This window comes from Nicotiana tomentosiformis, chromosome 1, assembly GCF_000390325.3.
Source record: "Nicotiana tomentosiformis chromosome 1, ASM39032v3, whole genome shotgun sequence".
NCBI classification, from domain to species: domain Eukaryota; kingdom Viridiplantae; phylum Streptophyta; class Magnoliopsida; order Solanales; family Solanaceae; genus Nicotiana; species Nicotiana tomentosiformis.
The window spans coordinates 76,890,535-76,918,340 of record NC_090812.1 but is presented as its reverse complement, the minus strand read 5'-3'; the positions used below and the strand labels follow the sequence as shown (position 1 = coordinate 76,918,340).

General features: G+C 39.7%; 1 protein-coding gene and 1 long non-coding RNA gene across 2 annotated transcripts; one reads left to right on the top strand and one right to left on the bottom strand.

The window, feature by feature from the left end:
- Positions 1–11,127: 11,127 nt before the first annotated feature.
- LOC104116682 (uncharacterized) lies at positions 11,128–19,478 on the bottom strand. Its single transcript, XR_011411035.1, has 3 exons — positions 18,611–19,478; positions 16,841–16,912; positions 11,128–11,483 (listed from the first exon to the last, which is right to left on the bottom strand). It is a non-coding gene; the product is annotated as an uncharacterized lncRNA (long non-coding RNA).
- Positions 19,479–26,884: 7,406 nt separating this feature from the next.
- Positions 26,885–27,550, top strand: LOC138906982 (secreted RxLR effector protein 161-like). Its single transcript, XM_070196756.1, has 2 exons — positions 26,885–26,970; positions 27,070–27,550. The coding sequence occupies exons 1-2, from the start codon at positions 26,885–26,887 to the stop codon at positions 27,548–27,550; spliced, it is 567 nt and encodes a 188-aa protein (XP_070052857.1).
- Positions 27,551–27,806: the final 256 nt, after the last annotated feature.

Sequence of the window (27,806 nt, the reverse complement as noted above, 5' to 3'; positions counted from 1 at the left end):
ACCAGGAAATCAACTAGGCATGCTTCATAGAGTTCAAATAAGCAGTTAAAGCATGTAGACATGCGACATTAGACTAAACAGGATAACTATACAAATTGGAATAGCTCAATTAAGAGTGAAAACAGACTAATACTCATTTAAACGGTATAACTCAAATCAAAAGAAAACAGTTTGCTACTCTGTAAAAATAAATTAGGTTTTACAACAAATAGCCTATGTACGCACTCATCACCTCACGTACACGGCGCTCACATATCACAACAATACCAAATCCTAAGGGGATTTCCCCCACACAAGGTTAGGCAAGCCACTTACCTCGAACCAAGCTCAATCAATCGATAACAATGCCTTTTCCACGAATATCCAACTCTGAATGGCCCAAATCTAGCCAAAATCAATTACATACCATAAATAAAACTATAAGAAACTAATCTAATTAATGAAATCAAAGCTAAAGTAAGAAATTAGAAAATCGCCCCAAAATGTCGACCGGGGCCCATATCTCGGAATCGGGTAAAAGTCAAAAAATATTAAAACTTATTCACTCACGAGTTCATTCGTACCAAAATTATCCAAATCCGATATCAAAATCCCAATCAAAATCCAAAATCTTGGTTGAAGAACTTCTTTCCATTTTCCCCAAATTTTCACCCCAAATCAGAAATTAAATGATGAACTAAATGATAGATTAGTGGGATATAACCAAAATCAAGTGAAGAATCAATACCCAATCGATGTCTCTGAAAATCACTCAAAATCTCGTCCAAATCCGAGCTCCCAACTCAAGTTTTTGATAAAAATGGCAAAACCCTCGTTTTTGAAGTGTTATATTCTGCCCAGGTGAATCCTTCTTCGCTAACGCGGCCACACCCTCGCGTTCGCGTATAACAAAATCCCACTGACCAAAATTCCTCCTTCGCGAATGCGAAGGACCTCTCGCGAACCCGTATCTTTCACTTCCTGATGCTTCACGAACGCGATACCCGCTACGCGAACACGTAGAACAAATCCTTGGGGTTCCAAGCTGCTCCACCCCCTCTACGTGAACGCGATGCCCTTCTCGCGTTCGCGATGCACTGGTCCTCAAACCTTCGCGACTGCATCCCCATCTTCGCAAACATGAAGAACAACTCCAGCTGGCCTCTCAAATGCCTTACGCGATCGCGAGACGTCTCTCGCGAACGCGATGAAGAAAAGTCTGCAACAAAAATATCAGAAAATATGTTATCTTTCACAAGTCCAAAATGATCCGTTAAGCATCTGAAACTCACCCGAGGCCCCCGGGATCTCAACCAAACATACCAAAAAGTCCTATAACACCATACGAACTTAGTCGAGCCCTCAAATCACATCAAACAATGCTAAAAACAGGAATCACCCTCTGATTCAAACTTAATGAACTTGAAATTTTAAATTTCTACAACCGATGTCGAAACCTATCAAATCACGTCCGATTGACCTCAAATTTTGCACACAAGTCATAATTGACATTACGGACCTACTCTGACTTCCGGAATCAGAATCCGACCCCGATATCAAAAAGTCCACTACCGGTCAAAATTTTCAAAAATTCGACTTTCACCAATTCAAGCCTAAATCAGCTACGGACCTCCAATTCACAGTTCGGACACGCTTCTAAGTCCAGAATCACCCAACGGAGCTAACGAAATTGATGAAACTCTATTCCGAAGTCGTCTTTATACAGTTCCGACTACGTTCAAAATCCTAAGGCTTAAGCTTCCTCTTTAGGGACTAAGTGTCCCAAATCACTCCGAAACCATAACAAAACCTCCCGGTAAGTCTCATAAGCAGAAAAAGATATTGGGGAAGCAGTAAATAGGGGATCGGGGCTAATACACTCAAAATGACCGGGTGGGTCATTACATCCTCCCCCACTTAAAATTATCGTTCGTCCTCGAACGGGCATAGAGACGTACCTGAAGTGGTAAAAAGATGAGGATAGCAGCTGCGCATATCATGCTCGGTCTCCCAAGTCGCCTCCTCGACCGGCTAACCCCTCCACTGAACCTTCATGGAAGCAATGTTCTTTGACCTCAGCTTTCGAACCTACCTGTCCAAAATGTCCACTGGCTCCTCAACATAAGATAGATCCTTGTCCAACTAGACTGAGCTGAAATCCAACACATGAGACGGATCACCGTGATACTTCCAGAGCATAGAAACATGGAATACCGGATGAACTTCTGCTCGACTGGGAGGTAAGGCAAGCTCATAAGCAACCTCCCGAACACGCCGCAATACCTCAAATGGACCAATGAACCTTGGGCTCAGCTTGCCCTTCTTCCCGAATCTCATAACGCCATTCATAGGCAAAACTTGGAGCAAGACCCGCTCTCCAACCATGATTGTAACATCGCGAACCTTCCGATCCGCATAACTCTTCTGTCTGGACTGGGCTGTGTAAAGTCGATCCTGAATCACCTTCACCTTATCCAGGGCATCCTGAACCAAGTCTGTACCCAAAAATCTAGCCTCGCCCGGCTCGAACCAACCCACTGGAGACTGACACCGCCTACCATACAGAGCCTCATATGGTGCCATATGATGCTCGACTGATAACTGTTGTTGTAGGCAAACTCTGCAAGTGGCAAGAACTGATCCCAAGAACCTCCAAAATCTATCACACAAGCGCGGAGCATATCCTCCAGTATCTGAATAGTGCGCTCGGACTGTCCGTCCGTCTGAGGGTGAAATGTTGTGCTCAACTCAACCCGATTACCCAACTCCTGCTATACAGCCCTCCAGAACCGAGATGTAAACTGCGTACCCCGGTCAGAGATGATAGATACCGGTATGCCATGAAGTCTGACAATTTCGCGGATATAAATTCGAGCCAGCTGCTCGGAAGAATAGGTAGTCATCACAGGAAGGAAATAAGCTGACTTGGTGATCCTATCCACAATCACCCAAACTACATCAAACCTCCACTGAGTCCGTGGGAGTCCAACAACGAAATCCATAGTGATCCGCTCCCATTTCCACTTCGGAATCTCTAACTTCTGAAGTAACCTACCTGGCCGTTGATGCTCATACTTCACCTGCTGGCAATTTAGACACCGAGCTACATACTCCACTATATCCTTTTTCATCCTCCTTCACCAGTAATGTTGCCTCAAGTCCCGGTACATCTTCGAGGCACCCGGATGAATGGAGTACCGCGAGGTGTAAGCTTCCTGGATAATCAACTCACGCAGGCCTTCTACATTGGGCATACATAGCCTGCTCTGCATCCTCAGTGCACCATCATCTCCAATAGCGACCTCCTTTGCATTATCGTGCTGAACCGTGTCCTTAAGGACAAGCAGATAGGGGTCATCATACTGACACTCCCTGATAAGATCATAAAGAGAAGACCGAGAGACCACACAAGCCAATACTCGACTTGGCTCAGAAATATCCAATCTCACAAACTGGCTGGCTAAGGGTTGGACATCCAACGCTAATGGCCTCTCTGCTGCTGGTAGATATGCTAAAATCCCCAATCTCTCTACTCGGCGACTCAAGGCATCAGCCATAACATTGGCCTTCTCCGGGTGGTACAAAATGACGATATCATAATCCTTAAGCAACTCCAACCACCTCCCTGACGCAAGTTAAGATCCTTCTGTTTGAAAAGATGCTGCAAACTCCGGTGATCGGTGTAAATCTCACAAGGGACACCGTACAAATAGTGCCACTAAATCTTCAAGGTATGAACAATAGCTGCTAACTCAAGGTCGTGGATAGGATAGTTCTTTTCATGCACCTTCAGTTGTATAGACGCCTAGGCGATCACCCTACCGTCCTGCATCAACGCCGCACCTAGACCAATCCGTGATGCATCACAATATACAGTATAAGACCCTGAACCTGTAGGCAATACCAATACTGGGGCTGTAGTCAAAGCTGTCTTGAGCTTCTAAAAGCTCTCCTCACACTCCTCTGTCAACCTGAACGGAGCACCCTTTTGGGTCAGCCTGGTCATAGGTGCTGCAATAGATGAGAATCCCTATACAAAACGATGGTAATACCCCGCCAAACCAAGAAAACTCCGGATCACCATAACTGATGACGGTCAAGGCCAACTCTGCACTGCTTCCACCTTCTTCGGATTCACCTGGATCCCATCACTCGATACTACATGACCCAAGAATGCCACTGAGTCTAGCCAAAACTCATACTTTGAAAATTTTGCATATAACCTCTTTTCTCTCAGAGTCTGAAGCACAGTCCTCAGGTACTGCTCATGATCCTCCCGAGTCCAGGAATACACCAAAATGTCGTCAATAAACACAATGACAAAAGATTCAAGATAAGGCCGAAACACACTGTGCATCAAGTGCATAAAAGTTGTTGGGGCATTAGTCAACCCAAATGACATCACAAGGAACTCGTAGTGACCATACCGAGTCCTGAAAGCAGTCTTCGGGATATATGGCTCCTGAATCTTCAACTGATGATAGCTGGAATATAAATCAATCTTGGAAAACACCCTGGCACCCTGTAGCTGATCAAATAAATCATCAATACGAGGCAATGGATACCCGTTCTTCACTGTAACTTTGTTCAGCTGGCAATAATCAATGCACATACGCATAGAACCATCATTCTTGTTCACAAACAAGACAGGAGCACCCCAAGGTGACACACGGGGCCAAATGAAGCCCTTATCAAGCAACTCCTGTAACTCCTCCTTAAACTCCTTCAACTCATGGGGAGCCATACGATACGGAGGAATAGAGATGGGTTGAGTGCCCGACAACAAATCAATGCTGAAATCAATATATCTGTCGGGTGGCATGACCGGAAGATCAGCTGGAAACACATCTGGAAAGTCCCTCATTACTGGGACTGACTCAAATGTAGGGGCATCAATACTAACATCTCTCACATAAGCTAGATACGCGTCACACCCCTTCTCAACCATTCGTTGAGCTTTAAGAAATGAAATAACTCTGCTGGAGTATACTCTAAGGTACCTCTCCACTCTAATCGCGGTAAACCTAGCATACCCAGCGTCACGATCTTAGCATGACAATCAAGAATAGCATAATGGGGCGACAACCAGTCCATGCCTAAGATAACATCAAAGTCTACCATGTTGAGTAATAATAAATCGGCTCTAGTCTCAAAACCACTAAGAGCAATCAAACACAACCAATACACGCGGTCCACAATAAGAGAATCTCCCAGAGGAGTAGACACATAAACAGGGGAACTCAGTAAATCCCGAGATACACCCAAATACGGGGCAAAATAAGAGGACACATAGGAATAAGTGGAGCCTGGATCAAATGAAACCGACGTATCTCTATGACAGACCGGGATAATACTTGTAATGACAGAGTCGGAATCAACTGCCTCTGTACGAGCCAGAAGAGCATAATATCTGGCCTGGCCTCCCCCTCTAGGGCAACCTCGACCTCCCCGACCTCCACCTCGAGCTGGTTGAGCAGGTGGGGCGGTAGCTGGTGCTGGAATCATAGCATGAGGTCCCGGTGGAGCACACGGTGGCCGAGAAGTCTGTGGAGGTGCACCCCTCATAAGTCTGGGGAAATACCTCAATATATGGCGAGTATCTCCATACTCAAAATAAGCACTCGGAGGGCGTGGCTGTTGTGACTGGCTCGGGCCAGATCTGCTGGACTGACCGCTAAAACCACCCAGTGTAGGAGGCACACTAGATACTGGCGATGCATAATAAGGCTCCTAGGGCCTAGAAGGGACCGGAATACCATTGGCGGCTGGAAGAGCTGAATGAACGGGGCGACTCCCATAGCCCCTACCATGGCAAACTGCAGCGGGGGCAGGAGTACCATTGTAAGTGCCACACTCTCGAGACCTCTTGGCATCCCTCTCCTCTCTATCCCGAGCGAGCATGCCCTCCAATCTCCTAGCAATACTCATAACCTGCTGGTAAGAAATATCCGTCTCTAGCTCCATGACCATACTAATCCTGATACTGGGGTGGAGTCCCTCAATAAACCAACGAACCATCTCTCGAACTGTAGCAACCAAGGCTGGTGCATGTCGGGCCAAGTCACTGAAGCGAACTGCATACTCTGACACAGTCATAGCACACTAGCGCAGCTGCTCAAACTCCACACGCCATGCGTCCCTAAGGCTCTGAGGGACATACTCTCTCAAAAACATGTCCGAGGTTGAGTCCATGTAAGTGAAGCTGCCTCAGTCGGACTACTCAACTCATAAGTACGCCACCACTGATAGGCTGCTCCCTAAAGCTGGAATGCAGTAAAGGAAACTCCACTCGACTCCGCAACACCCATAGTACGGAGAATACGGTGACACTCCTCCAGAAAGCCCTGGGTATCCTCTGACACCAATCCACTAAAGGTAGGAGGATGGTACTTCTTGTACCTCTCAAGTCAGAGCTGCTCTGCCTAAAAAACTGTTGCCCTAACCTCGGACTGAGCTGGAGCTACTGCTACATCGGTAAAATCTCTGGAACCTAGTCGACCTGAACCCGCTGCTCTAGAGTACCGGCGACGGGAGTCTGTGCTCCTCCCCCGGCCTGAGATGTGGCAGGAGCAAGTGGAATCAATCCAGCTTGAGCTAAGGTGTTGAACACGCTCAGAAACTGTGCTAGAGTCTCCTGGAGGGCTGGTGCAGCAACAGGTACCTCAGGTGTCTGCCCTTCAACTGGAGCTACTGGGGGATCCTCTGTAGCAGTTCATGCGGGTACTCTAGCTGCACCGTGTGGACGTCCTCGGCCTCTACCCCGACCCCGGCCTCTCACGGCTCTAGCAGGGGGCGCGGGTGCCTAGTCATCAGATCTATCTGTATGTGTCCTCATCATCTGTGAGAGAATAGAATGCAAAAGTTTAGAATTTATTTTGATGTCAACAAATTTCGCACGACAAGGAATCAAAGAAGTATAATTTGTCCTAATAGTTCCATAGCCTCCCGAAGATAAGTATAGACGTCTCCGTACCGATCCGCGAGACTCTAATAAACCGGCTTGTGACTCACGACACCTATGAACCTAGAGCTCTGATACCAAGTTGTCACGACCCAAACTCCCTCCGTATAACGTTGTGACGGCACCTAGTCTCTACGACTAGGTAAGCCTAACAAATGACGAAAAATAACAAAAACGAAAGTAAAACTTGGCAACTAACAACAGTGGATAACTAAATAACTAGTAACAATGCCTCTCGGCATGTACAATAACCAATAATCTATAAATACATAGTCTTCCCAAAACCCGAAATATCGTAAGTCACAAGCTACAGGAGGAAACTAGTATCTCTATACACTAGAGTCTAACAAAAGAAGTACGGAAGGTAAATGACATAGGAGAGAATAGAGGGGGACTCTGAGGTCTATGGACGCGGCAGATGTACCTGGAAGTCTCCGTACAACAACAAGCACTCTCAGCTAGTAGCGAGGCTGATAAGAAGTACCTGGATCTGCACACAAAAATATGTGCAGATGAGTAGCATGAGTATACAACAATGGTACTCAATAAGTGTCAAGCCTAACCTGGTCGAGTAGTGACGAGGTCAGATCAGACCCACTGGTATATAATAAATAAAGCAGGAGAATATACAATATAATAAGAGACTAGAATTTAACAAAAGAAAACACACCAAGGCAATAGTACAACACACAGGGGTAAACAACAGGGGACCTCCCGAGATACCGTCTCGTAGTCCCAAAATAAATATACAGGGAGAACTCCAGAGGTACCGCCTCGTAGTCTCTAAAGTAAATATGCACGGAGAACTCTCGAGGTACTGCCTCGTAGTCTCAAAAGTAAATGTGCAGGGAGAACTTTCGGGGAACCGCCTCGTAGTCTGAAAAGTAAATATACATAGAGAACTCCCGAGAAACCGCCTCCTAGTCTCAAAAGTAAATGTGCAGGAAAAATTCTCGAGGAACCGCCTCGTAGTCTCAAAAGTAAATATACAGGGAGAACTCCCAAGGTACCACCTCGTAGTTTTAAAAGTAAACACATAGCTCAAACCGACAAATACAACAAGTAACAACAAGATTTCTACAGTTATACTAATAAAGAACAAGGAAAAGCAGGAAATCAACTAGGCATGCTTCACAGAGTTCAAATAAGCAGTTAAAGCACGTAGACATGCGACATTAGACTAAACAGGATAACTACACATATTGGAATAGCTCAATTAAGAATGAAAACAGACTAATACTCATTTAAACGGTATAACTCAAATTAAAGGAAAACAGGTTGCTACTCAGTAAAAATAAATCGGGTTTTACAACAAATAGCCCATGTACGTACTCGTCACCTCACATAGACGATGCTCACATATCACAACAGTACCAAATCCTAAGGGAATTTCCCCCACACAAGGTTAGGCAAGCCACTTATCACTAACCAAGCTCAATCAATTGGTAACAATGCCTTTTCCACGAATATCCGACTCTGAATGGCCCAAATCTAGCCAAAATCAATTGCATACCATAAATACAACTATAAGAAACTAATCTAATTAATTAAATCAAAGCTAAAGTAAGAAATTAGAAAATCGCCACAAAAAGTCGACCCGGGCCCACGTCTCGGAATCGAGTAAAAGTCACAAAATATTAATACCCATTCACTCACGAGTTCACTCATACCAAAATTATCCAAATCTGATATCAAAATCTCAATCAAAACCCAAAATCTTGGTTGAAGAACTACTTTTCATTTTTCCCAAATTTTCACCCCAAATCCGAAATTAAATGATGAAATAAATGATAAATTAGTGGGATATAACCAAAATCAAGTGAAGAATCATTACCCAATTGATGTCTCTGAAAATCCCTCAATATCTCGTCCAAATCTGAGCTCCCAACTCAAGTTTTTGATAAAAATGGCAAAACCCTCGTTTTTGAAATGTTATATTCTGCCCAGGTGAATCCTTCTTCGCGAACGTGGCCACACCCTCGAGTTCGCGTAAAACAAAATCCCACTGACCAAAATTCCTCCTTTGCGAACATGAGGGACCTCTCGCGAACGCGTACCTTTCACTTCCTGATGCTTCGTGAACGTGTAGAACAAATCCTTGGGGTTCCCAACTGCTCTACTCCCTCTACGCGAACGTGATGCCCTTCTCGCGTTCGTGATGCACTGATCCTCAAACCTTCGCGAACGCGTCCCTATCTTCGCGAACGCAAAGAACAACTCCAGTTGGCTTCTCAAATGCCTTACGCGATCGCGAGACCTCTCTCGCGAACGCGATGAAGAAAAGTCTGCATTAAAAATACGAGAAAATCTGCTATCTTTCACAAGTCCAAAATGATCTGTAAAGCATCCGAAACTCACCCGAAGCCCCCGTGACCTCAACCAAACATACCAACAAGTCCTATAACACCATATGAACTTAGTCGAGCCCTCAAATCACATCAAATAATTCTAAAAACAGGAATCACCCTCCGATTCAAACTTAATGAACTTGAAACTTTAAATTTCTACAACCGATGCCGAAACCTATCAAATCACGTCCGATTGACCTCAAATTTTGCACACAAGTCATAATTGACATTACGGACCTATGCCAACCTTCAGAATCATAATCCGACCCCGATATCAAAAAATCCACTACCGGTCAAAACCTCCAAAAATTCGACTTTAACCAATTCAAGCCTAAATTAGCTACGGACCTCCAATTCACAGTCCGGACACGCTCCTAAGTCCATAATCATCCAAAGGAGATAACGGAACCTACGAAACTCTATTTCGGAGTCGTCTTCACACAGTTCCGACTACGGTCAAAATTCTAAGGCTTAAGCTTCCGTTTTAGGGACTAAGTGTCCCAAATTATTTCGAAACTACAACAAAACCTTCCGACAAGTCTCATAAGAAGAAAAAGATATGGAGGAAGCAGTAAATAGGGGATCGGGGCTAATACACTCAAAACGACCGGGCGGGTCGATATGTAATTTAAAATTAATGTAAAATATTTTTTTTGTAGTTTCCATCCAGGTTGGACGGTTTTTTGGTCGCTTATGTTGACCGACCAACGTTAGTCGGTATTGGTTGGTCGGTTTTTACCTGATTTCTAGTAGTAAAAGTGTTACGGAAAATAATACAATTAGAAGATAACGGTTTAATTAATATACTCAATCAAATAAAAAGATTTGATTCTTTTCTAAATGCCTATATTACTTATAGAATAATGTTAATAACTCTTATTACCGTTGCTTCAACGGAAAAAACTGTTTCAAAATTAAAATTCATAAAACCTTACCTAAGATGTACAATGTCTCGAGAGAGATTAAATGAATTAGCTATATTGTCAATTAAGAAAGACTTATTAGGATAAATTGATTATAAAGAATTATTAATAATATTGCATCTAAAAAAAGTTAGAAAAATAGACTTCAAATAAAAATATTTTTTTTTCTTAATAAAAAAGTTAAGACCCCTCATAAAGTTTGGCTTTAGGCCATAAAATTTGTCGGGCCGCCCCTGACATGATAGGAATTTTAATTGTGTGAAATAATCAGGCTTCTACTTTAAGAGTAGTATTAGCAATTTAGCAGGAGACTTTCATAGTGAAATTTGATTCTCATTATTTTCTTTTTCTCAATCTTTTTCTTCAATTCCCTATAGAAAGAATATCTAAAAATGCCCCCATTTTAAAAATATATTGTCTTAGACATATTACAGTTCAAGTCGTCTCTCCTATAAAAGATGAAATTTTTGCTTGGAGAACAGAACCATGTAACGAGACAATTGTAAAAAGTTTGGATGTAATATGGTCCTACTTGTTCAAGTCCAAGCTGCAGCCTTGATCCTATTGATTTCAAGTTCTGCATGCCAACGGCCCATTATCCCTTTGGATTTTCCGGTGAGTATTATTTTTACTTGTGATCAAAAGCTCAAGAATCATTCCCAGCCTTAAAATAGCTTAGAGAGGAGGACCATCACTTGCAGGGACCACGATTTTTGTAAACTAAAAACTACATGTGTAAGAGCCTATTAACAACCGGCGTATCCGAATTTAAACTTGATAGGTTCATTTTATGTTCTTACCACTGTATTCATTGCACAAGAATATCGGGATAGTTGCGCAGGTTGTGACATGGCTGGTGTTACAGCGGGAAAGGAGATTATGTAACAAGATCTGAATTAGGTAATGAGATTTATCAGAACATTCAAAATTTCACCTTTGATAAAATAAAGCAGCTGGAACATTAGCAGAGTTTATGGTAGATTCCATCTGCACAAACTTCCTTGTGGTTTCTAATTTTCTTGTTTATTATGCTGTTTTCTCTGCCTCAAGTGCACACAACGAGCATATATTCTAATATTTATCACTGAAACTCAAAGTAATAAATGTATACACAAGTCTAGTTTTTAAATCTTCTACAAGGGGAAAAAGAGAAGTAGGATAATAACAAAAGCAACCAGAAAACATATGGTAAATTTGAAGAACCGAGAAACACAATCACACGAGTACCCATTAACTCGTCTGTCGCAGTTGTAGCAAGAAAGGGCACCACACCTACATCCAGATGAAAAGAGAATTAGATTATTTAAAGTAACACGCCTGAAAGTTGAACCCTTTCTCCACTTATGGTTTAATATCAATCAAAATTCAAACGAACATATATCTATTTCAATGCAGGCTTTCTTTATAAGGTCTCAAAACTGAAAAAACCGAGAAGAATGGAAGATATGCATAGGAGAGTACATTAAATCATGATACGATACACAAATTACAGAATCATGAGAGGAATTAGAATACGCACAAATAAAGCATCTAATAAGCTGATATCTTATGTCATAAACCTGGTATATTTAAAAATATATATCTAATGAGCAATTTCTTTTCCTCTCATATCATTTATTTGGCTTCAATGTTCATAGCTGATAACTTCTCCCATATTTTGTTTTTGACAGTGTTACATGTATCGGTATATTAATCAATCTCCAGCACAAAGCTTGTGCTGAAAGCCAAAAGATAAGTTTACAAAAACCTACAAGGCTCACTATTACAATCCTTGCACTTCTTACAAGGAGTCTAGGACTTGTAAAATTGACTCTAAATCATCACTATACTCTGCTTTACACCAAAAACAAAAAAGAAGAATACAATTCATCTTAATTTTCCGAGTAGAGCTAATTGTATCCTCAAAGCATCTTGAATTCCTCTCCTTCCATACTGTCCACCAAATAGTTGCAGGGACAATTTTTCATCTATCTTTGTTTGAAGTAGTACACTTCCCCCCAACATTCCAGCATGACAGGAGTTCAGATGTTCTTCCTGGCATTGACCACCTAATACCCCTGAGGTTGATGAATAAATCCCACAACTGACCAGTCACTCGACAATGTAGAAACAGATAGCTGATTGTCTCTACCTCTTGACCACATAAGTATCACCTCGAGCACACTGATATTCCCCTTCTCCTCCAATTGTGATATGTTAAAACAGCTTCTCTAACTACCAACCAAGAAAAACATGCCACGTTATATGGTATCTTAACCCTCCAAATGTGTTTCCAAGGCCATAAATTGACTTGTCCTCCATCCAGGTACTTATAGGCTAAACTAACTGTGTACTTCCCACTGCTATTTTGGCTCCAGCTAAGTGTATCTTCTCCCTCCTACAGTCCTTTGCATAACTCCAGTGTGTTAAAGAAATCTGTTATTCTAGGAAACTCCCAGTCATATAAAGATATTGTGAATGTGAGATTCCATGCCTGTGCCCCCCAAAGTTCATATACCGTAGCTCTATGTTGTTGATTCTAAACATAAATGTCTCGAAAAATATTTTTAAGACAACCAATTCCCAACCAGTTGGCTTCCCAAAAAAGAGTTTTTCTGCCATCCCTTACATTGAATTTCAGCTTGTCCGCAAAATTTGGCCACAGGTTCCTTATAGTTCTCCATAAGCTGGTACCATAACCATTGTTCACCTGTTTAGTCATCCAAAATCCTTCCTTTCCATACTTAGCCTTTACAACCTTGCTCCACAAAGCTTGTTCCTCCCTTGTAAACCTCCAAATCCACTTCATCAAAAGACTTTTATTCTGCATTCTTAAGTTTCTAACCCCCAGACCTCCCTTTTTTTTGCTGAAGGTCAAAATTTTCCATTTGACTAAATGAAAACCTTTCTTCTCTTTATTTCCATGCCAGAGGAAATTTCTTCTCAAGGTGTCCAACCTTTTCTCTACATTTGCAGGTATAGGAAATAAGGATAACATATATGTAGGGAGAGCATCTAGCACAGAGTTAATGAGAACCAATCTACCACCTATAGAAATGTAATTTGATTTCCATCTTGCTAACTTTTTCTCACATCTTTCCAGGACTCCATTCCAGATATCATTGGATTTGCTCTTTGCTCCTAAAGGCATCCCCAAAATACCAATTTCGCCTCCCAAAATCTCTGCCAGCAGCTGAATACTTGGCACCTCGTTAACTGGAAAAATTTGACTTTTTCTCCAATTAATATGAAGGACAGAAATGGCTTCAAAAAGTATAAGAATAACTCTCAAATACTTAACTTGGTTCTCATCTGCATCATAGAAAATGAGGGTATCATCTACATATTGAAAATGAGTAACTTCCAACATGTCGGTTTGGATCTTTGCCACATTGAAGCCCATAATCCATCCATTGCCCTGTGCAGTTCTTACCATATTGTTTATCCCTTCCAGGGCAAGTATGAATAAAAAATGGGATAAGGGATCGCCCTGTCTTAAGCCCTTTCAGAAGGAAAGAAGCCTTTAGGAGATCCATTGATCAAGATGGAGAATCTGACAATGCTTACACAGAATCTAATCCAACTTATCCATTTCCTACCAAAACTCATCTTTTGGAGAGTCCCAAGCAAAAATTCCCAATTAACATGGTCATATGCCTTTTCAATATCTAACTTGCACATAATTCCTGGTCTCTTCTCCTTGATTCTGGAACCTACGCACTCATTCGCAATCAAAACTGCATCTGTGATTTGTCTTCCTTTTATAAATGTCATTTGCTATGAATCTACCAATTTGTGCATCACCCTTTTTAATCTTTCAGTGAGTAATTTGGAGATCAGTTTATAAATACTACCTATGAGACTGATAGGCCTAAAATCCCTTAACTGATAGGCCTAAAATCCCTTAACTCCTTGGCACCACTCTTTTTAGGTATCAATGCCACATAAGTGGCATTAAAACTCTTTTCAAAGAACTCCTGAGAGTGAAAATTTTGGATAGTAGCCATTATGTTTGACTTCACCACGTCCCAACATTTGATAAAAAAAATCCATACTATACCCATCCGGCCCCGGAGCTTTTTCTATTGCACAAGTCTTCAAGCACTCTAAGACTTCATTCTTCTCAAAAGAATTTTGCAATGTCTGGTCTTCGTCCTCAGAGATAGCAGGACAATTGTTCATGTTGCATGTAGGTCTCCATTCTTCTGTTTCAGAGTATAATTTCTGATAGAAAGCAATTTTGATCTCTACTGGCTCTTCAATACTCTCTCCATCCACCTCCAATTTACTAGTGTTATTGTATCTTTTATGTGCATTAGCAGTTCTTTGAAAGAACTTGGTGTTCCTGTCTCCTTGTTTGAGCCATAATGCCCTTGATCTTTGCCTCTAAGCTATTTCTTCCATTTTAGCAAATTCTTCAAATTCGATGGAAAGATTTGTTCTCCTGGACATCTCCTCTTCATTAAGGTTCCTCTGTTGTTGGACAACATCCAACTCAGCAATTTGGTTCAAGATGAGGTTTTTCCCCCTCTCTAGGTTGCCATAGCTATTCGAGCTCCATTCTCTCCATTCTCTCAATTTTCCTTTAAGGGCTTTTAGTTTGCAAGCGAGAATGTAATCTGGTCTTCCTTCAAAGATGAAGGATGACCACCAGTTCTGGACTCTATCAATAAGGCCTTCAGTCTCCAACCACCAGTTTTCGAACTTGAAATAGGATTTAGTGTGTTCCTAGTGGCCACACTTTAACACTAAAGGTGTGTGATCAGAACGAACTCTAGGAAGAATTTCCTGTTTGATGTTTTTGAAACAATCATTCCACTCCACTGACGCCAGAATCCTATCAATTCTAGAAATGGTCTCCTGACTATTCCCTCTAGCCCATGTATAGATACCCCCTTCTAATTGAAGATCAACCAACTCCATATCTTTGATGAATTTAGAGAACTCATTCATCGATCTGGTAATTCTGCTGCAATTTCTCTTTTCAGAGGGAAATTTGACAGTGTTAAAATCTCCGGCTACCACCCAAGGCCTTGTGAATAGACCTCTAGTACCCCCTTATTTCCCACCATACTTTCCTCCTTTCTCTGATGCAATTAGGTGCATAAATTCCAGTCATGCGCCAAATAAAATCTTGAGAATGTGACTCAAATTTGCAAGTCAATGAATAAATACCAATAGTTACTACCTCCCCTTTCTAAATTTTACTATCCCATAGCATTAAGATACCACCTCTAGTGCCACTAGCCTCCAATTGCCCATATTTTATACCCCTGATCCCCAAGATTTCTTTGGCAATCACTTCTATATCCCCTTCTATTTTCGTTTCTTGAAAACAATATACATCAGCTTTCCAATTGAGAATCAAGCTGCTAATCACCCTTCTTTTATCTCTACGATTCAATCCCCTCACATTCCATGATATGATTTTCACATTCATTGATCCATGGTTGAGGTTTCTTTTCCCCTATTTCTTGCCCCAGTACTTTTAAACTTCATATCGAAAATCAAACCTTTTAACTCCTGACTGCCTTTCTTTTTGGGTGTCACCATATTTACTACTTCTGACTCTTGTCTCTTCACTTGTCTACATCTGTCAATCTTCATAAATAAAGCCAGAGCATCCTCTTAGCAGCCATAGAAGTCCACCCCAAATTGTTTGCCGAGCTTAATTACATTCTGATGAACCCATAAGGATGCGTCCATCTCCCCCTCTAAATCGTCGTTTTGTACTTGCATCTTCAGAGGTTCTGCTTCCTCAATTGCCCAACCATCAGATTCAGTTTGTACTATCATCTGCATGTCCTTGCTGCCTCCCACCCCATCAGTTTGTAGACCTTCACCATCAATGTTAGTCATGGCATCTTCATATTTATCACCTTCTTCTTGGTTCATCAGTTGTTCTCTCTCCTGCAGGAGAGACAAAGAATTTTCTCTTTCTTCGTTCTTTTCCTCTTCTGAAACTTGAGCACAATCAAGAGATATTTATAATTGAAAAGTAAACACAGTCAAGTAAAAGGATAAACTTGTGCGTAAAAAGTAAACACATTGGTGAGGAAATAATTATTCAATTAGAGCCGAAAACTTGAAAAACATGTGAAGAAAAGGTCTGGCTACTCCAACGAAATATTGATTGGACTATTAACAAGACTAAATTTGGCAGATCAACACAGTAGAAACCACTGAATTCATTGCAATTTTGAAATTGTGGATCCAGAATTTGTTGTTGATTGAAATTTAGTGATTCTTCACCTATATATGTATGTTCAGTGGAAAAAATGCTGGATTCAACTGAACTTATGGAACGCATATTGGGTCCGCCAACATATCATGATGAATATCAGGATGTTTATATAGGTTGTGACATGGCTGGTGTTGTGGTGGGAAAAGGAAATTTTGTATCAAGATTTGAAATAAGTGATGCGATTTATGGAAACATTCAAAACTTCTGATTCTATCTGTACAAACTTCCTTGTGGTTTCTGTTTATGCTGTTTTCTCTGCCTCAAGTGCACACAACGAGCAAATATTCTAATATTTATCACTGGACCTCAAAGTAATATATGTATACACTAGTCTAGTTTTTAAACCTTCAAAAAGAGGAAAAAGAAAAGTAGGATAATAACAAAAGGAATGGTAAATTTGAAGCACCTAGAATTACAATAATCACACGAGTGCCCATTAGCTCGTCTTCCACAGTTGTAGCATAAATAGGCATCACACCTACATCCAGATGAGAAGAGAATCCGATTAAAGTTAACACTTGAAAGTTGAAATCTTTATCCGCTTCTTATGGTCTAATATCAGAAAGAGTTAATTTTTTGAATTCCAAAAAGAGCGCAATTTTTTAACAAAGCACAAGTGTGACAAATATTAATCAAATTCAAACAATATATATCTTTTTCAAGGTCTGCTTCCTTTATAAGGCCTCAGAACTGAACAAAACCAGAAGAATGGAAGATATGCATAGGAGAGTACATTAAATCACGATATGATATACAGATTGCAGAATCATGAGAAGAGTTGATAACTTATGTCATAAACCTAGTATATTTAAAAATATATATATATCTAATGAGCAACTTCTTTTCCTCCCATATCATTTATTTGGAGTCATAGGCTCTTCTTTTCTTTTTTCCTTTTGTGGTTTGTCACATGAAATCCCATGTTCAGCGTTCTTAGCTGCTGACTTCTCCCATGATTCCGCGGATAAACTTTTGCGGAGAAGTGAACATAGTTGAAAAGTAAACATGTCAAGTGGTGAGGAAAGAAGCATTCAGTTGGAGCCAAGTACTTGAAAAACTTGTGAAGAAAAGGTGTGGCTACTACAGGAAAAAATTGATTGGACCATTAGAAAGGCTTAATTTGGCAGATCAACATATAGATACATGATCTAGTTTAGGGGATTCAAATGCTTTGTTGTCCGTATGCCCAGTTCATCCTCCTTATAACAGTTGATATGCTCAACACCTATTAATGCCAACAAAGAAAAATATATAGCAACTAAAATAGTGAAAACTGAGGTCTGAGAATGCTGGGCATCTTATCGAATTAAGTGGCATTAGAGATATATTAGGTAATTTTCCGCTCATATTAATCATGTATAAGATAATTCGTCGGCTCATATTAGAGATGTACAAGTACGCTCAGAAACTATAGAGTGCTTCCACAGGCAACTCCTTGTACCCTTCGTACCTGTAGACTAACATTGTATGTAGAACATTTATAATTGCTAGATTATTTTGAAGCTCACTAATCAGCAGCACATTAGCAGTTCATCCCTATTTATGAAAAATATAGAAATATGCAATTCCTGATTCAAATAATCGATATTGCACCATTTTCAAGTCCGCTAGGCAGATACTGAAACGCCACGAGGAAGAAATACAGGTCTTAAAAAATTTACTGACTAGGTTTATAGTAAAAGATAGCTAACCATTCTACTACCAAACAACAGCTTTTTAGTCCTCACTCCAGAGAGTCTTGGATGCAGGGGAGGGATTAAAATTACATTTTCCCCCCTTCTTTTGGTTATAAATGTAATCCTGCCTTTTCTGTGCTGTCCACAATTACTTTCCTAGAGTTTATCAATCAATCACCTGCGCCTCAATCCCAAACTTCGGCTCTATTTGGACCCATTTCAATTCAATACCAAATATTTGCATGATTGTTTCACTCAAATCGTTTTTTTTTTGTTTAATCATTTGGCTTTAGGTACCCACTGGTCCAACTAATCCGGATGAGTACCGTAGAAAGCCCACCATAGGGTTTTAACACTCCCTAATCCTATCCCCAGAAGTTGTAATCCATCCCAATTAAACATGAAAGTTTTCATATATCTCTATTAACATATAACCGTAAGCAAAGAATACAGAGAATTTATACTAAAAAAAGAAAGAGGAGAGAAAACAGCAAACTAACCTGCAACGAACAAAGTTGCAACCTTGAATACGTTCAACGAAGTAGCGACACTGAGGACACCTCTTCCAATTATTATGCTTAGCAAGCACACGAAAAGCTACGTCGTTTCTATGCCTAAGTTCCCCACAGCGTAACCCAGCGTGCCATGGAAGCTTGCACTTAAAGCAAAATAACCTCTTGCAATTTGGACACTTCGATCGCTTCGCATTCCCACCGCACTCATCCAAAATCAAAGCGGAACAATTCTGATTTGGGCAGTAACACCGCGCCAACCCTAATATTGCAGACTCACACAACGCGTCACACCATTTAACAAACAGCTGGGGATCAACGAAATTCCGACAGGATATGGGGTCCAAAAGCTGGTTACAATTCAGAGAGGGACATGAAATGTTGCCGATGTTGTCCTCAAGCTTGATAGTGATATACTTAATGATACAGTCGGTACAGAATGGATGAACACAGAGATTTTGGTTCTTGGAATTTCTGTTGGGTAACAACATAGGCTCGACACAAATTTCACAGGTGAGATTTTGAGGTTCATTTGGTAATTCTGTCACTGGCTATTCGTGTTCTTGGTTTTGTTCTGAATGATTTTTTCCTAGTTTTTGCAGTGTGTTTCCCATGATCAGTGTGAGTGAAATGTTTGTTTTTTTTTTGCTACTTTGGAGCAAAGGAAGTGGTCAATTTCAGGCGTTTGAGACTTCTTCAAGTTTCCCTCCACGTACACTTTTGCAGTTACACGCCTTCTTCTCCAAGTTTGCCAGACTTTCTTGGAATATCATAACAAGTAAAACAAACTATATTATCATTTAATACTAAGTTTTAGCTAACTTTTTCCCTCATAGGAAAAGCAAGGATTATGACTAAAACTGAATTATTTTTATTCCCTTATATATACAGTAATTTGATATTTAAATGAAAAAATTTCCGATATCAAACCTAAAGATAGCGACTTATTGATAGGCATCTTCGTTAGACGAAATCCATGCTAAGCTTCTTTGGAGGATTATAACCAACATTATAGGAATTTTGGTTGTATGAAATTAGCTCGGAAAAAAAAGAAGTTTAATAGTTTTAGCAGCAGTCTTTCAAATGTAGTGATATTTGATTCTCGTTATTTTCTTTTTCTTCAATTCCCTATGGAAAGCAGAATTTTTAAATAGTTCCCCATTAAAAAAAATATGTTCAAAACATATTGCAATCTATAAAAGGAGGTATGATCATAGAAGTTTCCTACATTCATTAACCTACTGTATGGGTTCTCAAAAACTTGGTCGAAGTAGAACGTTTTTGAACCTTGGAAATCTTTTCTCACAGATGAGTATGTGGAAAGTTAAAGAAGTTTCTCTGGAAAATGCAAAGATCAATGGCTGCTGAAATCCCCTATAACCCTCTCTAGTCATTTTACTAACTTGGGATTTACTCACTAAGTGAACGGTGGTTAAAACATTGAATTTTTTCGTGTAAACTGAAACATCAATTCCTCATTTATTTGCTTATAAAAAACACTATAAACAACATACTCCTATATAACATGCGACAAATGAACTATTATTCAATTAGACTTAAAAATTCCACCTATCAAGTTTCTATGTATCTTCTGCATGTTGATTAACAAGACGAAACAGTAACACATTAATAGTCAGTTTATTTGTTTCTTTGTGCAGTACATAGTTAAAAGTAGTTCTATTTTCTGATGTAACAGTCATAAGCCGCACGAAATTGCTCTACTAAACCATAATGGTTGTCGAACTCGACCAATAAAAAACTAGTACAATCAAGTAAAATTAAACAGCCGCTTTCGGGCAGTATGTTCTATTTACTATGTAGAGATTTATGATAACAAAATCAAGAGTTAGTTTTAGTAATATGAGAGTACAAATTTTCTTTGTTAAAAGTTCTGTAAAATGTATGAAGAATACTACTTACTATAGAGTACTACTATGACTGTTATTGTGGGGATACTGATTCGGAGACAAAAAGAAGCCAATGATACTCAATCATTAATCCAAAACTTAATACCTAGATTATTTGTACAAATCTAGATTTGTATATGTTTGAGTAGTAAACTCTGTGGAAGAAACAGGGAACTCATATGAAAAATGTGTTTGAAGTGATGCAATCAGCTGCAAGCTTGAAAAGTAACAGAAAACCGTATAACGTAGTTGGCTTTTGAAACAATTTGAAAGAGAGAACCATAATCTATGAGAATATTGACTCAACTATACTTAGATTCCATCTATACAAACTTTCTTGTGGTTCCTCTTTTCCTGTTTACATTGTTTTTCTCTGCCTCAGGTGCACACATCGAGCAAATACTAACTGCACCTCAAATTAATAGAGTAGTAGAACTAAATGTCAATATTATCGGGAAATATCAATTTCTGAATTCCAATCCAAAGAGTGCAGTTTTTTACAACAAGCAGCAGAAAAGATATGAAACATCCAACAATATGATGTGTGAGTGTGACATAACCAAACTAGTATTAACACATAACTCTAACTAAAGGATAGAGAGACTTTATACAAAAAGAAATAGGAAAGTAAATAGCAAACTAAACCTGCAATTGACAATTTTGCAACCTTGAATAAGTTCAATAAAGCGGAGACACTGTGGACACCGCTTTCACTTATTAAGCTCAGCAAGCACACCAAACAATCCATGCTTCGTATTCCCACGTCGAACCATTTAACAAACAGCTGGGGATCCACGAGATTCGAACAAGAGATTGGGTCCAAAAACTGGTTACACTTCCGACAAGAGATTGTCCCTCTCCGAACCAGTTTTGGACCCATATCTTGTCGAGATCTTGTGGGTCCAGAGCTATTTGTCAAATGGAGGGACATGTTGTGTGAGTCCGCTGTTTTAATGTTGGCGTATATCGGAAGTGTAAATTGTTGAGGTTCATCTGGTAATTCTGTCACTGGCAACTCGTGTTCTTGTCTTTGTTCTGAATTATGGCTGAGTTTTGGCAGTACGCAACTCCAAAATACAAATTATATTGATGATAGTAACTAATAATTACAACTCAAAGAAGTAGAACAACATTGATGGAAACACAAAATGCAGAAGCTAAGTGAGATAAGAGAATTCTAAAGAAAGGGATGAGAAGCTAGACTCAGAATTGGGAATGAGAAGACTCAAATACTTTACTCAACAATAAAACATTTTACTCAACAATAATCGACTCCCTATTTTTGGCCTAAGGTAATAATGCTATTTATTAATTCATTATACCTCACATGTTCCTATCCATAAGTTTCTATGTTTCAATTCATGCCCTCCCAAATATTAACTACTTTCATAACAGTTTCCGTGATCGGTGTCAAAGGAGTGATTGAAGTGCTTGATTTTTGTACAATATGTGAGCAAAGGAGTTGTCAATTACATAAAAAATGTGTGTTTTTGTCTCTCTTCCGTAAATCCGCTATGCTTTAAAAAACCAGTAGCAATGATTAAGGATATTAAGGACATGTATGATGGGGCTAACACTCGGGTTAGGATAGTAGGAGGCGACTCTCAAGATTTTCCTGTTGTTATGGGTTACACTAAGGTTCTGCGCTCAGCCCGTTCTTGTTTGCCCTGGTGATGGACGCATTAACAAACCATATTCGAGGGGAGGTGCCATGGTGTATGCTATTCGCTGATGACATAGTTCTGATTGATGAGTCGCGAGCCGGCGTTAACGAGAAGCTAGAGGTTTGGACATAGGTTATTGAGTCTAAGGGTTTCAAGCTGAGCAGGACGAAGACGGAATACTTGGAATGTAAGTTCAGCGCTGAGCCGAGGGAAGTGGGCGTGGATGTGAGGCTTGGATCACAGGTCATCCCAAGTATAGGCAGTTTCAAGTACCTTGGGTCGGGTATCCAGGGGGAGGGGAGATCGACAAGGATGTCACACACGGTATTGGGGTGGAGCGGATGAAGTGGAGGTTAGCATCTGGAGTCATGTGTGACAAGAGAGTGCCACCGATACTCAAAGGTAAGTTTTATAAAGCGGTGGTTAGACCGACCTTGTTATATGGGGCTGAGTGTTGGCATGTTAAGAACTCGCATATCCAGAAGATAAAAGTAACAGAAATGAGAATGTTGAGGTAGATGTGCAGACACACTAGGATGGACAAGATTAGGAATGATGATATTCCGGCGAAGGTGGGTGTTGCGCCCATTGATGACAAGATGCGGGAAGCAAGGCTCAGATGGTTCAGGCATGTATAAAGGAGAAGCCCAGATGCTCCGGTAAGGAGGTGTGAGTGGCAGGTTGTGGAGGGCATGAGAAGAGGTAGAGGGAGGCCTAAGAAGTATTGGAGAGAGGTGATTAGGCAGGACATAGCGAGGCTTCAGATCTCCGAGGACATGACCCTTGATAGGAATTTGTGGAGGTCAAGGATTAGGGTTGTATGCTAGGAGGTAGTTGAGTCTTTATTTTCTTCGTACCTTTGTGACGCTAGTCTGGTAGGGTTTTTGTCGTGAGTGACAATGTTGTGTCTTACTACTCTTTCGTTTCTCATAGTGTCGGGTCTATTTACTAGCTATCGCTTTTGCTTTGCATCTATCTTCTTGTTCCCATGCTGTTGAAACTTTTCTTATAATTTATGGGGTGGTACTAATATTGTCTCTTTTTGTCTTTCTGTCTTTTTATATTCTTGAGCCGAGGGTCTTTTGCAAACAACCTCTCTACTCCCTCGGGGTAGGGGTAAGGTCTGCACAAATACTACCTCCTCAGACCCCACCAGTAAGATTTTACTGGGTCGTCGAAAGATAGCGACTTATTTGTAAGCTTCTTTGGATTATTACAATCGTGAAAAGGAGAAAGAAAAGAAAAGCAGAAAGGACTATGAGGATGAGTCATGGAGAGGAGGGGGATAAGAATCTAAAATTTCCTGCAACTAATAGATATTTTTATTATAATATATGTCTTGTTCATCAAAATAATTAATACAAAAATAAATTTTGGACTAACATGCCAATAAAAATTTTGCAGTTCTGCTGATAGAATAAACGAACACACAATTAATAACCACCAGTACTATAGGAATTGTAATTGTGTGAACATATTTGGAGTTTTAAATCGTCTCTCCTATATATTCTCTCTTTGTTTTTGCTTGTTATCTTCGACAATAATTGTTGTGCTCTTTACTTAGAAAGTATCGGTACAAAAAGGGCAAAATATAAAAGGACGAAAGATCGCAGAAGTTTCCTACATTCGTTAATCTACTATATGTGTTCTCCATAATTCATATGAAGCAGAAAGATACGAACCATGCCAAATCTTCTCCCAGATGAGTACGTGAAATGTTTAACTAAGTTTAAAACAACAACAACAATAACAATAATAATAATAATAATAATAATAATAATAATAATAATATAGAAAATGAACAACGAGTTATTTTGTTAGATTGAATATTTTTAGCTATCGAGTTTTAATGTTTCTCCTGTATGTTGATCTAACATGAGGAAACAGTTCGGAGTACACATTAATAGTTAACTTATTTCTTTATGCAGTACAATGTCAAAATAGTCCTATTTTCTTGTGTAATAGTCACTTTCAAAGGTGAGACTGAAAGACACTCCCAACTTTTATCTACTTGAATATAAGTCCGTTAGAAGTCAATTTTTGTGCCACAAAATGAAAATTAACACTCCGAACTCTAAGCAAACCGAGCTTTAGCTTAACTTTTACAATAGTCGAGTTTAAAATGGTTCAGTATACAAAGCAAATAGCATATGATTCACCCGCACTTTCTTATCATCTCTATAAAATGATCTTGTTTCCTGTCATAAATCATTATTGTCAAATGGTTTTAACTGAAGACATCAAAACCTTTTGTTTCATTCTTATAAGGTTTAAATTTTTTAAAAATCTTATACATTTGACACTAACTACCGTTAGTGAAAACTATATAAAAATACATTAAGTCATAATAATTAAAAATTAAATATTTTAAAATCATATAGAAGAATCACGGTTAAGTAAAAAAAAAATTGAATCTTCAAAATAAAAAGATATTGTCGAGCCAAAGAGAGCAATATGGCTCAAACCAAGAAAGCTGCTGAAGAAGAAGAAAAAGAAGGAGACTGGGGAAAGTGCTTTGCAGCGGAGACTCGAGCAATAAATGCCAAGGCTTCCATAAATTTTAAAAGAGGTTGGATCGTGGATTCAGGATGTGGGCACCATCTCATTGGAGATCAATTCAAATTCTCCACATTTCGCTAATATAATGGACATGATGTCATTGTGACAACAGACAATACTGTCTATAATGTGGAATGGAAGGCACTGTTATGATCAACGAGAACCAAAAAGTTGCAATCACTCTCAACAATGTCTTTCATGTTCTAGGTATGAAGAAAAATCTATTTTCAGTTGCAAATACTGTAGTTGTTGTAAACTATTTGCTATTTGACCCACGTGATGTGAAGTTCCTCAGAAACATCAAGGTACTCAAGGCTGATATCATTCACTCCGGCAAGAGAGTTAACGATTTATATGTCTTATCTGTCTCTAATTCATATATTGAGAAAATGAGTAGCAATGATAACACACATCTTTGGCATGCTAGAATTGGACATCTTAGCATGGATAAATTAAAAGCCATGGTAAAATTGAATCTAGTAAAAGGATTGCCTAACTTAAGAAATTTTGGTTGAGGAGAGATTTGTGAAGGATGTCAATATGGAAAGTCACATCGTCTTCCATTTGACAGATCCTTATCAAGGTGCAATGCCGCACTAGAACTTATTCACAGTGACTTGATGGGGCCAACGAGAACTCCTTCATTCTCAAGCTATTCTTATATGCTAATTTTCATTGATGATTTTACTAGATTTACTTGGGTTTATTTTGTGAAGCACAAGTTAGAAGTTTTCAATAAGTTTGTGGAGTTCAAAGAAACAGTTGAAGGCGAACTTGATTCTAGAATAAGGCAGCCGCGAACTGATAATGGCAGTGAGTTCACTTCAGATGAATTTCTTTCTTTTTGTCGCCAGCATGGCATTAAAAGAGAACTTACGTGCGCTAATACGCCACAACAAAATGGAATGGCTGAAAGGAATATCCGACACTTAACTGAGGTGTGTAAGAGTTGGCTTCATGCCAAAAATTTACCTAGAGCCTTGTGTGCTGAAGGTATGAAATGTGCAGCGTATTTGATTAACAGGATGTCGCTTTCTCCAAACAATATGAAGTCTCCCTAAGAATTAATGTTTGGAGAAAATCCTAGCGTTAAACACCTCAGGGTTTTTGGCTCTATTTGTTATGTTCACATTCTGGATTCTCAACGGAGCAAGTTAGATGCCAAGTCAAAGAAATGCATCTTTGTCGGATATGATGAAATAAAAAGGGATGGAAGTGCATGGATCCTAAAACTCATCTCTTTGTTGTCTCAAGAGATGTTATATTCGACGAAGTGTCCTTGTATTATGGAGCTGCATTGGATGGAGCGAGTTCAAAAACCTTGAATAATGGAGATTCAAGCTTGCCCATTGTAGGTACTTTTTTAGATAATACAGTTGCCGAGGAGTTAAGAGAAAGGGGGAGCCCTGGACCTCAACAACATGAAACTCAGCAAGAAGATGATTCAAGTAGTTCGGGAAGGCCAAAAAGAACTATTATCAAGCCAGCTCGCTTTAGAGATGAAAATTTTGTCAATACGTATTCCTTTTCTTTGCAGGACCAATTGATGATGAAGAACCTTCCTCCTTCGAAGAAGCAAAAGGAATCAAAGAGTGGGAGTTTGCTATGGATGATAAAATAGGGTCTCTGGTGAAACCTGGAGCCTTGTACCAAAGCCGAAGGATGTACAACCCATTTCTTGTAAATGAGTTTACAAAATCTAAAGAAGAGCAGATGGAAGCATAGATAGATATAAAGCAAGGCTGGTTACTCGAGGATTTTCTCAAAAGTACGACGAAGACTGTGAAGAAACCTTCAGTCCGGTGGCTAAGATAATCTCAGTCCGAGTTGTGCTAGCCTTGGCAACCTCGCATAATTGGAAGTTATGGCAACTTGATGTGAAGAATGCTTTCTTATATGGAGAGATTTACAAAGATATTTATATGGAGCAACCTTCCGGGTATGTTTCTAACTTGCATCCTGATTATGTCTGCAAACATAAAAAGGCTCTTTATGCCCTCAAGCAAGCTCCACGAGCATGGTATGAAAAAATTGCTCAGTATCTACATTTCTGTGGCTATGATGCATCACATTCAGATCCTAGCCTATTTGTTAAAAAACAATGAGACTTGCATATGGTTGTTCTTTTGTACATGAATGATATGATAATAACAGGAAACAATGAAGATGAAGTTGCTAGGCTTCAAGATGAGCTTTCCATAAGATTTGACATCAATAAGTTGGAAGAGCTACATCATTTTCTTGGCTTAGAGGTGACAAACATGAACAAAGGGATCTTTGTCACTCAAGAATGATATACCAAGAAACTTGTTGACAGGTTTGGATTGAAGCAAAGCAAAACATATTCTACTCCTCTTGAGATAAGTACAAGGTTAAGGCGGGACGAAGGCTCACTTCTTGTAGATCCCAAGCATTTTCTAGCTCTTGTTGGAAGTCTCCTGTATTTGACTATTACAAGGCCATACATTGCCTTCTCGGTGGGATATGTCAGCAGATTTATGCAAAGGCCAAGAAAGCCTCACTTAGAAGTTGTAAAGAGGAATTTAAAGTATATCAACTCAACATCATATATGGGCTTGTTCTTCCAGAAGAAGAATTGTTTGGTGTTAGCTGGATATATAGATGTTGATTTTGGTGGTGATTTGAATGACCGAAGATCTACATTGGGCTATATTGTTATCTGTGGTGGAACAAGTGTTTCTTGGTGTAGCAATAAGCAAGACTCAGTTTCCTTGTCAACCACAGAGGCCGAGTATAAAGTAGATGCTCTTTGTCACGACCCAACTGGAGGGTCATGACTAGCACCCGGGCCATACTTGCCGAGCACCAACGTACATTTTATCTAACCTTCCTTATTATCTTTAAGGGCCGACAAGATCAATATAAATAGTAGACATGGATCATGAACATCCAAAAATGAAAGATAATGTCATGAACATACGTAACATGGGACGACAAGACTGTCAAGAAACTATATATAAGGTACGAGCTATCATGATGCCATGAAAGACTATATAACAAAAATCAGCCGAAAAGGCATTCTAAACCATACAT

Excerpts from the sequence above, each read along its gene's own strand:
- LOC138906982 (XM_070196756.1), top strand. The coding sequence starts at position 26,885 with ATGAATGATATGATAATAACAGGAAACAATGAAGATGAAGTTGCTAGG. Across the intron at positions 26,971-27,069 it reads ATAAGATTTGACATCAATAA|GTTTGGATTGAAGCAAAGCA; the intron begins GTTGGAAGAGCT and ends ACTTGTTGACAG.